Here is an 11,506-nt window from a genome sequence, read left to right as displayed (position 1 = left end):
GTAGGCAAAGAGAGTTAGGAGGGACGAAGCCAATAATATTGTGGTAAGTGGAGAAGATTTTGTTGATACCCATGTTGAGAGCAGCGCAAGAGATGATTTGGAAACTGGCATAGACCAAGTATCTACAACCTTTTCGGCACATTAAATGCTCTTTGGATTATATTGATTCTCATTCACCTTTGTGGCCAATAGAAAAGAAAGTGATAAGGAGGAGAGAAGATGGAAGTAGAATTGAAGTTAGAAGGAATGTGAATACTAGATAGTCTTAAATTAATAGAATGGGTGACTCAAGGATGGACTAAAAGAGATGGTAAACATGTATCTCACCTAGGCACCCTCCAAAAGATATTGGGTCAACTTTGCTTGATTTTTATATATTGTCATTCTCAAGTCTTAACATGTAATAAAAAATATAAAATATAAAATATAATATTACTTGTAATATGCATGTTTACGAACTACATGTACAAGCAAATATATTTATTCCCATCCTTTTTCATGTTGTTTAGGCAATGTTGGAAAGTTGTATAACTTACTGTCCTCATTCATGCAGGTTAGGTAATATTAGAAAGTTGTATTACTTTATATACTATGGCTTAGGATGGACTAAGATACGGTAAAGATGTATCTCACTCGAGCACCCTCCAAAGGAAATTATGCCAACTTTGCTTATTTTTTATACATTATCATGTTGAAGTCTCAACATCTAATAAAGAATACAAAATATAACATTACTTGTAATATGCATGTTTACGAAGTACAATATGTACAAGCAAACATATTTATGCTTGTTCTTTTTCATGTGTCTTAGATAATGTTGGAAAACGACATTACTTGCACACTTTGGTTTATTGGAGATGGGAGTCTCACTTTAGGTCTCAATGATTCAAATTCATTTAAGAACATGCAAAATAGTAGAAATTTGTTGAGTGCCAGATTAATATAGATAATCGGGCCCTCAATAGATTTTTTGTGCTAAACTCTTGAACAAATTATGGTAAGAATTTGATTTTTTTTGTTTGGGTACAGATGGTCAGAATTTTTTTGCTGGACTCTTCGTGTTAAATTTGAATTCTTCTTTATAGAATCATATTGGACCTACTGCTTATCTTCATCAAATCATGGCCTTAATGCCCTCTATATTATTTGTCATACCTTGCCATATGATTTTCAATGCAAGACATGCCCTCTATATTATGGGGTTCTTGTTTATCTTTGTCGGAAAAGAAGAGCACTTTTTCCATTTTTTTTGAGAAATATCACCATGATGCCAATACTGAGGTTTGCAATTCGTTTTTAAAAAAAATGCTTTAGCACTTCAAAAATGGAACTCAAAGAATCACTCCTCTCATTGCTCCTTTGCATTTGCATTGTGAATTGGAGACTTTTTTAAGTGATTTTTCTCAGTCAACGTAGCTTTACGATTTATTTTTTATTTTATTCCCATAGCTCTTGCGGACGGCATATTCCCAAAGTCGGATCGCCTCAACCGAGTCATGTCCGATTCCGGTCGAGTCGAACCGCGGTGGAGCCCCTTATGCGTTCCAACCATCCAGCGACCGACTCGAGGGAAGGGCTCTCCCTTTCACACGAAATAAAAGAGACGTTGCGGCCTAAAACCCTAAAACCCCAACGCCTCTCCGATTGCCTATAAAACCCCCCAACCCACCGCCTCTCCGCCCACTCTCCCGTTCCGTTTCACGGGAACGCCCTCCTCTCTTCCCATCCCGCGTTCCCCTTCGATCATTTAGGGTTCCGCTCCATGTCCTTTGACGGGAGCTTCGTCTGCGAGGCCGCTCTCCAGCGGTTCCTCGCCCGCTGCCCCAATCTCCGCTTGAATCCCAGGCTCGTCGCCCTTTCGCAAAAGGTGCACCATTTCTTCTCCTCCTCGCGATTCCTCTCGCTCGAATTCCGTTTCTTGGTCTGTTTTGTTAGATTCTTGTGATCAATTCTTGTGGTTTGATCAGGGCGGGGCGCTGACGGCGGACGATGTGGTGGCTGTTATCGCCGACCCATTTCTTCACCCGAGTTATACGATTCCGATCATAGGATGCTTCCCCCCGCTTTGTCGGAAAATTGTCGAGAGGGTTGTGGCGAAGCTCAGCAGCGTCCCGAGCTTGGAATCGGAATCTAATGAGGTTTTCGAGGAGATTGGGGAGGATGATTTGCACGTTATAGATTTCTATGTTGGGAGAGGGAGAGGTTTGAGGCTTCAGGAGCTGGCTTCGTTGGCCTTCTGCCGCGCTCTAGACTTGGCACCTTTCTTGTTGGGGTGATTATACTCTTTGCTCCTTTGAGCTCTTTTTGTTATTCAATCTGTTGTTCCTTTATGCTGGATTTGTTGTTCACTCTGTTAGTGTTAGTTATGATGATATGGAGAACATTGCAAGACATAATTAAAGAATTAAGTGTAGAAGTACAAAGAATTATAATTATATAAGTGACATACATCCCTCAAAAAAAAATGACATACTAGATTTGCACCGAGCATATTGGTTTTGTATGTGGAATAACCCATAATTATTTAAAGAAAAGTTCTAATATTGTTTTTTGATTTCCACTAAAATTGATTTTTTTCTCCAAAAATCTGAACATATGTCATATGCAACAAATGCTTTCTCCAACTCTGAATTCAATTAGATATATCACTAAAAAAAGTAACCATATAGGAACTAGTGACCAATCTAAATACTATACTAAGGCTGAAAGGCACTTTTTGACAATATGGTGTATTGCGCCCTTCTTATTATCAAGTTTCGATTTGATGGTACTAACCCCTATTTTGATCTTTTAGAAAATATTGTGTTGAATGATATATATCGAGCATACTGCCCAACCTATGTATGGGGTACCAACTTTAATCATTTCCTTGTTTGTAGCAGTACTATCAATGAAATCCATCCTTCTTTCAGGTCAACAATGCTGCAACAGCATGAGGGCTGTGGCTTTTTGTACTTAAAGTCCATAATTCCATATTAATCATTTCCACTTATTACCTCAACTTAAGACTAGTGAGTGTGGCAAATTTGTTAACATGGCATCTGGCACAAGATCATTGGCATGCTTTACATATGCCATATTGGTTGCTGCCCAGAAGACAATTTCTTATGGAGCAATCCAGTTAGATAGTTTTAGCATACTTTAGATCTCTACAAAGAGTGGGTCATTTTTGCCTTCTATTGGCTCTATGTATCTGCAAGCTAAAGTGCACACAGTTCCTATGATTTTCTCCCCTCCATGTTTGTGGCATAAGCAGCCTATCTAGAAGCATAAACTTTGTTTTCTATGCTCTGGTTTCACTTTCTATTCCAGAAAATGTGGGGAATGAAAAAAATCATACTACATTGGAGTAACTAATGTCTTCATAATAGAATGGGACACATCAATCAGACTGGTATCAAACAAATATGAAAATTTCACATTTGTTACCATCATGGAACCATTTTTACTACTTTTGGAATTGTTCATTTGCCATCTGATCAATTGCGAGATCAGATTGTATCCTTGATAAGTAAAAATACTGACCAGCAACACATTCTTGTGCTTCCAATCTCTGTTTGTAAATGAACTGGGCCCTTGATATTTGTTTTAGTCTTGCCTTATTAATATGCTCATTAAACTGAGAAATGAGTTATGTCTATATATGGGCTTGAGAGCTCAATCTCTGGATGAGATTGCACTTCTCGCTGAAGATGAACAAGCCCCGGCAGCCTCTTGCTTGGTTCACTTGCAGCACTATTACTAATCTTCATGATTTACCACAATAGCTTCATATAAGGTACGCTGTCTCAATACTGGGCCTTGTACCGGTGCCAACTTGTCACTGTGTCAGTACGCCTAGTACGGGGGCCGGTTCGGCGTATCGAGCGTCGGCATATCCTCTGTATATTTATAGGTACCAAATCGGTACAGTATGGTATGCTCTGTACCGTTCGGTGCGGTATGGTATGGTGTACCATGGTTTCATATGACCACCAAAACCACCAAAACCTTGTATGGGTTAGTAGAAGAATCTACTTGTTGTCTTGCTTATCACAACAATATTTGTTTTTCTCATGCTTTATCAAGTTAATTATCAGTGTTGGACAATAGAAAATCACGACTCATTTTCATGTGAAAAAATAGGAATTGTTGGATTTGAAGAAAAAGGAATAAAGAATATAGAAATAAATTGTAAATTTAAATTTTGAATTAAATAAAGAACAAATACAACTAAACAAGGCTTAGAAGAGTTGTTGCAAGCACATCCATACTAGTAGTTGTTACCCTTTCTTCCCTTTCATTCAATATTAGTTTCTCATGCCTATGGCTCTTGGTTGTCATTCTTTTTGATTCGTGCACAATACTGTTTCTTTGCTAGTTTGCCATTCGTTGTCCATTGATCTGCTTAAGCTAGCTCGTACTAAGCTCAAGTCAAGTTTGATTTATATCAAACTGTCTCTAGCCAAGCTTGAAGATAGCCAAGCTCATTCTAGATTGGTTTGACAGTGCTTGAAATTGTTGATATGTTATGGTATTATCAATGTACTATATATTAATTAGCGTATAGTTGATTGTTGGATCTAATCCAATAACTTACATTCAGTTCATTGGGCACATAATCAACCGTCAGATCCAACTTTAACTAAGCTAAATTCGAGCTTGATTCAAGCTTGATATAAGCTCGATTCAAGCTTGAATCATTCTCAACTTGATCAACGTTATCAAGTTGCTCAAAATAGGCTTGACTTCTTCAACTTGGTTTGAATTAGGCTCAAGCAAACGACAAACAAATCAAGCTTGATTTAAATGCTCGATTTTAGTTTTCAAGCTTGAAATTATTCCCACCAAGCTTGGCTTAATTATAACCCTAGTACCAATGGAGCATCACATGCAGTTGCACTTGCTACATGTAACTGACCATGCATAGCATATTGGTTGAAAATTTATTTTAAGTTAGTCTTACTATATACTGTAGATTGTAATTCACAAGATAGTTTGTTGCTTTCTACTAGTTAGACTAGTTCAAAATTTGTCAAAGATAACACAGAACAAGGTTTAATATACTGTTACTGAGCCATATATCAGTTTTGTCTAGGGTCGGGATAGTACCAGGATGTTGTTGTCTTGACTCACGAGATGGTTTGGCAACATAGAATGAATTTTGGTTTGTTCCTTTTAATTTTGTCTTTTTTAATTTCTTTTGTATTTTTTGCTGAATTAGTGGTGGAAAAGGGGGGACACAGTAGAGGGGGAGAGGGAGAACAGGAGAGAGGAAGAGAGAGAAAGGGGAAAGTGGGAGGGAGGCTGACGGAGGGCCAGCAGAGGCCGACGGAGGGTCGGCCAGCCGCGTGGAGGAGGTAGAGGGTCGACGAGCCGTGTGGAGGAGGGGCTTCACAATGAAACAGAAGGCCCATTTTATTTTTGCGATTTTTAAGTGAAAGTCGGCAAACCCCTTGCCTGAACATACATGATATAACATATATGATATAACATGTGCAATTTGTTCAAGGTATTGCCACAGTGTCTCATATTATATCATATGTGGTGTGATTTGCACCGTGTCATGGCATCACTTCATTCTTCAAGATGGCATCTTGGTTGCCTATTATCATGCAGCTTCATTACTTATCATATGTCTGGGACACATCATTTCACGACAATACTCACTACTCAGTAAATCAAATTGGTGCAGTTGAGATTTTTTAGGTTAGATCTAGATCTTCTAGCATCTAAGCAGGTTCATGATGTACGCAAAGTTGCACCCAACTTATTTTAAAAGTGAACTTCTTTTGGTTGGTGTTATTGCATGTTATAGGTATTAGGTGCAGTAGATTATCACTGCCAGTGCTGCTAGTTGTCTTCTTTCAACAAAATGTGTATGCTCCATTTATTTTCAGTATATAATGCATTCTTTTCTCTTCTTGCAGGTGTGTGTTGAGTTATTTTAAGTTTTCTCCACCTCCTTTCAAACGTCTTTTATTATTGGGGCCTGCTTCAAAGTTCACAGAGAAGGTGCTTGTTTAAAGCTTCATGGGTTTGTAGTTTGTTTGCTGAAGTAAATTTTAATGGAGTTACATCTGTCATTTGATTTGCTGTTGTGAATATATATCATAAATCAAAATTAAATATGTAGCCTCTTCTGTGACATTTGTATATATGTAGAGAAAGATCGTTCGATCGGTATTCCGTTTTTCATTTTTTTAATATTTTCAATTTTGGTACGTATTGTTGGTATGGGTACTGTACCAATACTTGTACCGCTCCAATGGAAAAATGGCACAGGGTTTGCTATTGATATTAAAAAACCTTGTTTATTAACTTGATATCAATTTTCCACCATCGTACATCAACTTGAGCATTATAATCGCAATTCTTCTGTAACATATATATAACAGATCTAACAATTTTGTGAGTTTCTATCTTTCATAGTTCTTTTGAATCAGCAATATTTCAATATCAAGGGAAGGGAGGTGTGATTGAACAGTAGAAAATTTGTCTAGTACTTTTGGAATATCAATATGCTCTCATTATAGTTGAACTCCAACATCTCAATTGTATTATTACAAACCTATATCAAAGTTTTCAACAACATATTTTTCTCTTTTTTTTTTTTTTTGCCTTTGACAGTTCTTATGTTTCTTATGTGGTTTCATTTCTGCTTTATATAGAGTTTATGTGCAAGCTTGTTTTCTTTTTCTTTTAATTTATGTTCAATTTCTACCTCATTAATAGAAACTAACCTTAGTGTTTTAATAATATTTCTTACATCTGTGAAATAGTGCATTTGCAAATTAATCGTAGTTATACTATTTCTGATAATTGTTTTAATGCTTGTTAGGTTACATCTCGCTCTTTCCTTGAATGCTATTTATTTTACCATCACATATTGGTGTATTTATTCAGTGAGACTGATAATTCACGTGTTGTGGTAATTTACCATATATGGCCTATCGGCGCTTTTGAGTTGTAAGCTAATGTGGGTGACACTGTATTCTACACATTTAGTTGGATGAACTGCTTTGTTTGTTGATATTCGATAGTAGTACTCTCTCTCTCTCTCAGTGCATGTGTGTGCAAGGTCTGCAGAACTGTCCCGAATCGCTCAATTCGGGGCGTCTTGGGCTGTACCGGCGATGGACCAGGACGGTTCTACCATTGAAACGGAGAAGACTCGTTGGAGGAGAAGAAGGAGAAGAGGAAAAGAGAGAGAGAGAGAGAGCAGGGGAGGGAGGGAGAGGGAGAGGAGGGAAGGGAGAGGTTGGGGCCGGCTGGTGGAGGCCGGGGACCCTCCGTGCGGAGGAGGCCGAGGTTGGCAGGGGCCCAGAGGTGGAGCCCCCGTCTCCGCGTCTCCCCAGCCTCCACCTCCTCCGCTTGGAGGTTCCTTGGCCTCCGCCGGTCGGCCCCGACCTCTCCCCCTCTCCCTCTCTCTCCCTCCCCCTCTCTCTCTCTTTTCCTCTCTCGTTCTCCCTCTCCTCCGCCGTAGAAGATGTGTTAGTACGGGCCGGCACGGCACGGCGCAGGCCCGTACCGACTCGTCCCGCCGGACAACCGATATGGTGCTTGTACCGGTTTCGCCGTCCTTGTGTGTGTGTATTTGCATGTGCTGGAGTTTAATTTCTTAGGGCCATTTTGGCAGACCCTTGGATGTTAAATTTCATAGAAATCACTTGATATGTGGTCTGTTTATTGGAGTTTATGAATTGTTTTTATTTTCTAGGCCATTTGATGGAATTGTCTGCTTGTTAACATTGTCTAACTGCTTCTGTAATCTCAGGATGTAAAACAGTTGGTTGATCCAGTTCGTGTGTCCTATCGTTTTCTGGTCATGGAACCAAAAGTGTTCTCTGAATTATGGGATTGGTCCTGTTTCCTAGACCTGCCCCAGCAGGCTTGCAATATTGGTAAAACATCACCGAGTAATACACTGGACATAGTATGGTGTGGTGTACAGATATTATCAGTTGTTCTTAGGATAAGTGATAGAGCTACTGAAAATTTTGGTCTAACACCAGAAGAAGCTTTTATGTGCTTACTCCGGTTAGTTTTATTACATTGTTCAGAAAATTTTCCATGCACATATACAAGATAGTCTTTATGTTCTAATAATTTGTATTTTGTATACTGCAGGTGGGAGGAGTTTTGTAAGGACACTTCGTTGGAAAAGGCTGGCTGGTATCTTCAACCAGTTGAAATGGAAAATGGAAGCTGTCTTATTGGAACTACTAAATTTACTTCTTATCTAGAATCTTTTGACGATGTTTCTTTCATTAATTCATCATTAGATTCTCGAGATCTGGAATCTGGAAGGAGAAATTGCAGGAATAAGGTCTCATGGTATGTGACGTAATCAATATATATATAATTTTAGATAGATGCAGCTATTATTTAAATCGTTTGAATTTTTTATCTATAATATTAACTTCCCCTTTGACATTTGCCTTTAGTGATGTATCGGGAAGCCCTTATGTCTTGATTCCGACGGTAAAAAAGAGTTTTGAGATGGTTTTAATGGCACTGAATCAAAAATGGCCGGTACTTCTCCATGGCCCTGCAGGTGCTGGAAAGACTGCACTGATCAATAAATTGGCACAGCTAAGTGGAAATCGAGGTATGCCTAGTTATTTTATTGTAGAATGTATATGAGTTGAGTTGGTAACCTGCATAGTAGATGGGTTCGTAGGATTAACACACAAACGATCTAATAAGTTATTGTTTTATGAATAAGTAGAATTGACATCAAGGTTTTAAATGCCAGTGGGATGGCAGGTTGTCTTGAGTGTTGGGACCGGGCACCATCCCAAGTGTTGGTGATAGATATAAGTATTTTTGTTTTATTGTAGAATGGTTACATGGTCAGCAATAGCATAATTACCTTGTTCAATGTCTAGACCATTCTTCTAATTCTCAAGAAAATTCAAAGGAAAAAAATGGCAAATCTTCAGATTTTCTCGAACAGGAAAATGTTTGTTTTTAGAATGTGAACATGAATTTAAAATGGTAAAGCATGTTTCAGCCTGTATTGTTGTTTATCGTACTGTGTCATGCTTATTGTAGCTATGTATACTGATACAGTCCAATGCAGAGTGTATGCAATGCTGTATTAATTGTTGGAACATAACCTATCACACTGGTGGTGTGCCAATACACAGTGTATGGTGCTCCTTGGCAAGCCGAGTGATCCTAGTTTTGTTTAAATGTGCATCTTTTAGACTTCGAATGCATCATGTTGCTGTTATTTGTTTAATATTTGGTTGTGAAATCTTGGTTCAAACCCCTAAATTTATATAATCTTGCCATATATCTGAAAATTTTTGTACTGAATTTTTCACATGTTCTTTTGTCATTCTGAGTGTTCAAAAATCATGGTAAAAAGTCATGGTAATGTGAATGGTTGAACTTACAGACTGAGTAAAGGTGGTTTTCTTTTTCATTTTTTCTTCTTTTTTGTTTTTTTTCCTTTTGGAAATACAAAGTATAGGATGCTTTTCCTCATTTCCATGTTCCTATGTTCCCCTGTTTTCTTCCCCTTGTTTTGTGACAATTTCAGAGTGCTTTTTAAATGTTAGTGGGATGCAGATGCATATCTGCTTGTGTTGCTTGTGGCTATGGATCGACCAATCTTGTCACGAGGGAGCCGGGGGGGGGGGGGGGGGGTTGGGGTTGTGTTGTGTTGGTGGTCGAGTAGTATGCATATGTGTACAGTGTGTAATAGGACTACAGTTTCAATTTTTATTCTATCTGTCTTCTGTAATGGCTGCTAGTAGTTGCTCCACAATTAATTTTCATGCTCCCTCCTTCCCCTTTATTCTTCCCATTGTTTAATTTCCAATTGCTTTTTAGTTTGCTAGTGCACTGCAGGCACACAACTGTGAGTGTCATCAGTGGCTGGGAGACAGCCAGGGACCAGGGTTGTGAAATATTTTTTTTTCTTTTTAGTTTTTGGGTTTTTTTTTTTTTTTTTTGGGGGGGGGGATGGAGAGTTAATACTGCTGGTGGTTGAGTAGCATACATTTGCATATACAGTAGGGATACAGCCAAGGTCCGCTGTACCGACCATACCGACGTACCGGTGGGCATCGGTACCGGTACGGTACCGGTACCATACTGAACCGAACCGGTACTGTACCGGTTCGGTTGGTTCGAGCCAAAAGACAAAAAAAAAATTGAGGTCGGTACGAGCCGGTTGGTACGGGCCGGTACCGGCCGGTCGGTACGGATTGCGAATAGTCGGAACCGAAAAATATAGCTGTACTGTACCGGTTCCGTTCGGTACCGGTACGTACCGGCTCGTACCGATCCGTATCGATCGGTATGGTAGACCATATACAGCTTTATTTTTTTGTTTCATCTGTTTATTACAATGACTGCTAGAAGTTACTGCTCCAATTAATTCCTTGAAATTTTCACATTTTCAGTTCTGTTCATTCACATGGATGAACAAATGGACAGCAAAACATTGGTAGGAAGTTACATCTGCTCGGAACAACCTGGGGAATTCAGATGGCAGCCTGGTTCGCTATCTCAGGTCTGTATTATTTTTTATGTTTGGTGCATTCAATTCTGATATGAATGTTTGCTAATAATTTTTCTTTGTAAATTATTGTGACAGGCTATTCTGAAAGGATTTTGGGTTGTGTTTGAAGATATAGATAAAGCACCTAATGAAATACAATCAATCATCTTACCATTATTGGAAGGTTCAAGTTCATTTGTAACGGGTCATGGGGAGGTAATCACTACTATTTTTTCCTTTATTGTCTCCAGATCATATGGTGGTAGATGCTACTAATATCTCTCCATTTCAGAATTGTTAGAAATCAAGGGATGCTAACATCTTTAGATTGATTCTTATGTTTTTAAATGTTTTCCTTAGGCTAAAAAACTCACGGCAAATCATGATAGTATTATAGATTTTATACTAGCATGGTTAATACTATTAGTGATCTACTATTTAGTACTTGACTTTTGAGTCTAATATTGTTGCAAGCATGAATTGAAGAACCATACTGTACTGGTCCGTACTCGCTCTACTGCACTATAATGATAAGGCGCTGATACCGATATGCCCCTCGGTATTGTACTCTATTGGTATATGGTATCACTTCCCACTTCTGCTATGGTAGCCTCAAGCTTGAATAGACATGCTATGTGTCACTGCAGTACTGCATTGTGTTGGTCTATACCATAATAGTAGGCTACTGGTTTGGATGCCGTACCAAGGCTTTTGGGCTTGATTATAACTAAGTTGTCCAGTTCCTTAAGCTATTAATGTTGTTATTTATCCAGCTATGTCTTATTTTTCTTTTTATGGTTCGATCTATTTGATCCTTAGCCAAATTTTCTTGTGAGGTAGCAAAATATTTAAATAACAATGTAGCTATGGTGGGCATCAATATCATCTGATTGTAGCAAAAAATTGGTGATTATGGTGTATAGTATGGTTGAATCTTCATGCCAGAAGCAAATCCACAATATTTTCCATATAAGGCCACATAAGCTCTATAGTGTTCTCATTAATGATTGA

At 38.6% G+C, this 11,506-nt stretch overlaps 1 protein-coding gene across 1 annotated transcript in view; it reads left to right on the top strand.

The window, feature by feature from the left end:
• Nucleotides 1-1,632: 1,632 nt before the first annotated feature.
• LOC103715404 (midasin) overlaps nucleotides 1,633-11,506 on the top strand; it is a 77,209-nt gene continuing 67,335 nt past the window's right edge. The window contains 8 exon segments of the mRNA XM_039118420.1: nucleotides 1,633-1,867; nucleotides 1,968-2,272; nucleotides 5,910-5,994; nucleotides 7,757-8,019; nucleotides 8,110-8,316; nucleotides 8,427-8,590; nucleotides 10,398-10,507; nucleotides 10,592-10,711. Coding sequence (XP_038974348.1) covers nucleotides 1,763-1,867; nucleotides 1,968-2,272; nucleotides 5,910-5,994; nucleotides 7,757-8,019; nucleotides 8,110-8,316; nucleotides 8,427-8,590; nucleotides 10,398-10,507; nucleotides 10,592-10,711 — 1,359 coding nt within the window. The 5' untranslated portion in view covers nucleotides 1,633-1,762.

The sequence above is a fragment of the Phoenix dactylifera genome, unplaced genomic scaffold (genome assembly GCF_009389715.1).
Source record: "Phoenix dactylifera cultivar Barhee BC4 unplaced genomic scaffold, palm_55x_up_171113_PBpolish2nd_filt_p 000346F, whole genome shotgun sequence".
Classification (NCBI taxonomy): domain Eukaryota; kingdom Viridiplantae; phylum Streptophyta; class Magnoliopsida; order Arecales; family Arecaceae; genus Phoenix; species Phoenix dactylifera.
The sequence above is the reverse complement of the archived record's forward strand: the minus strand, read 5'-3'. Positions and strand labels throughout refer to the sequence as shown.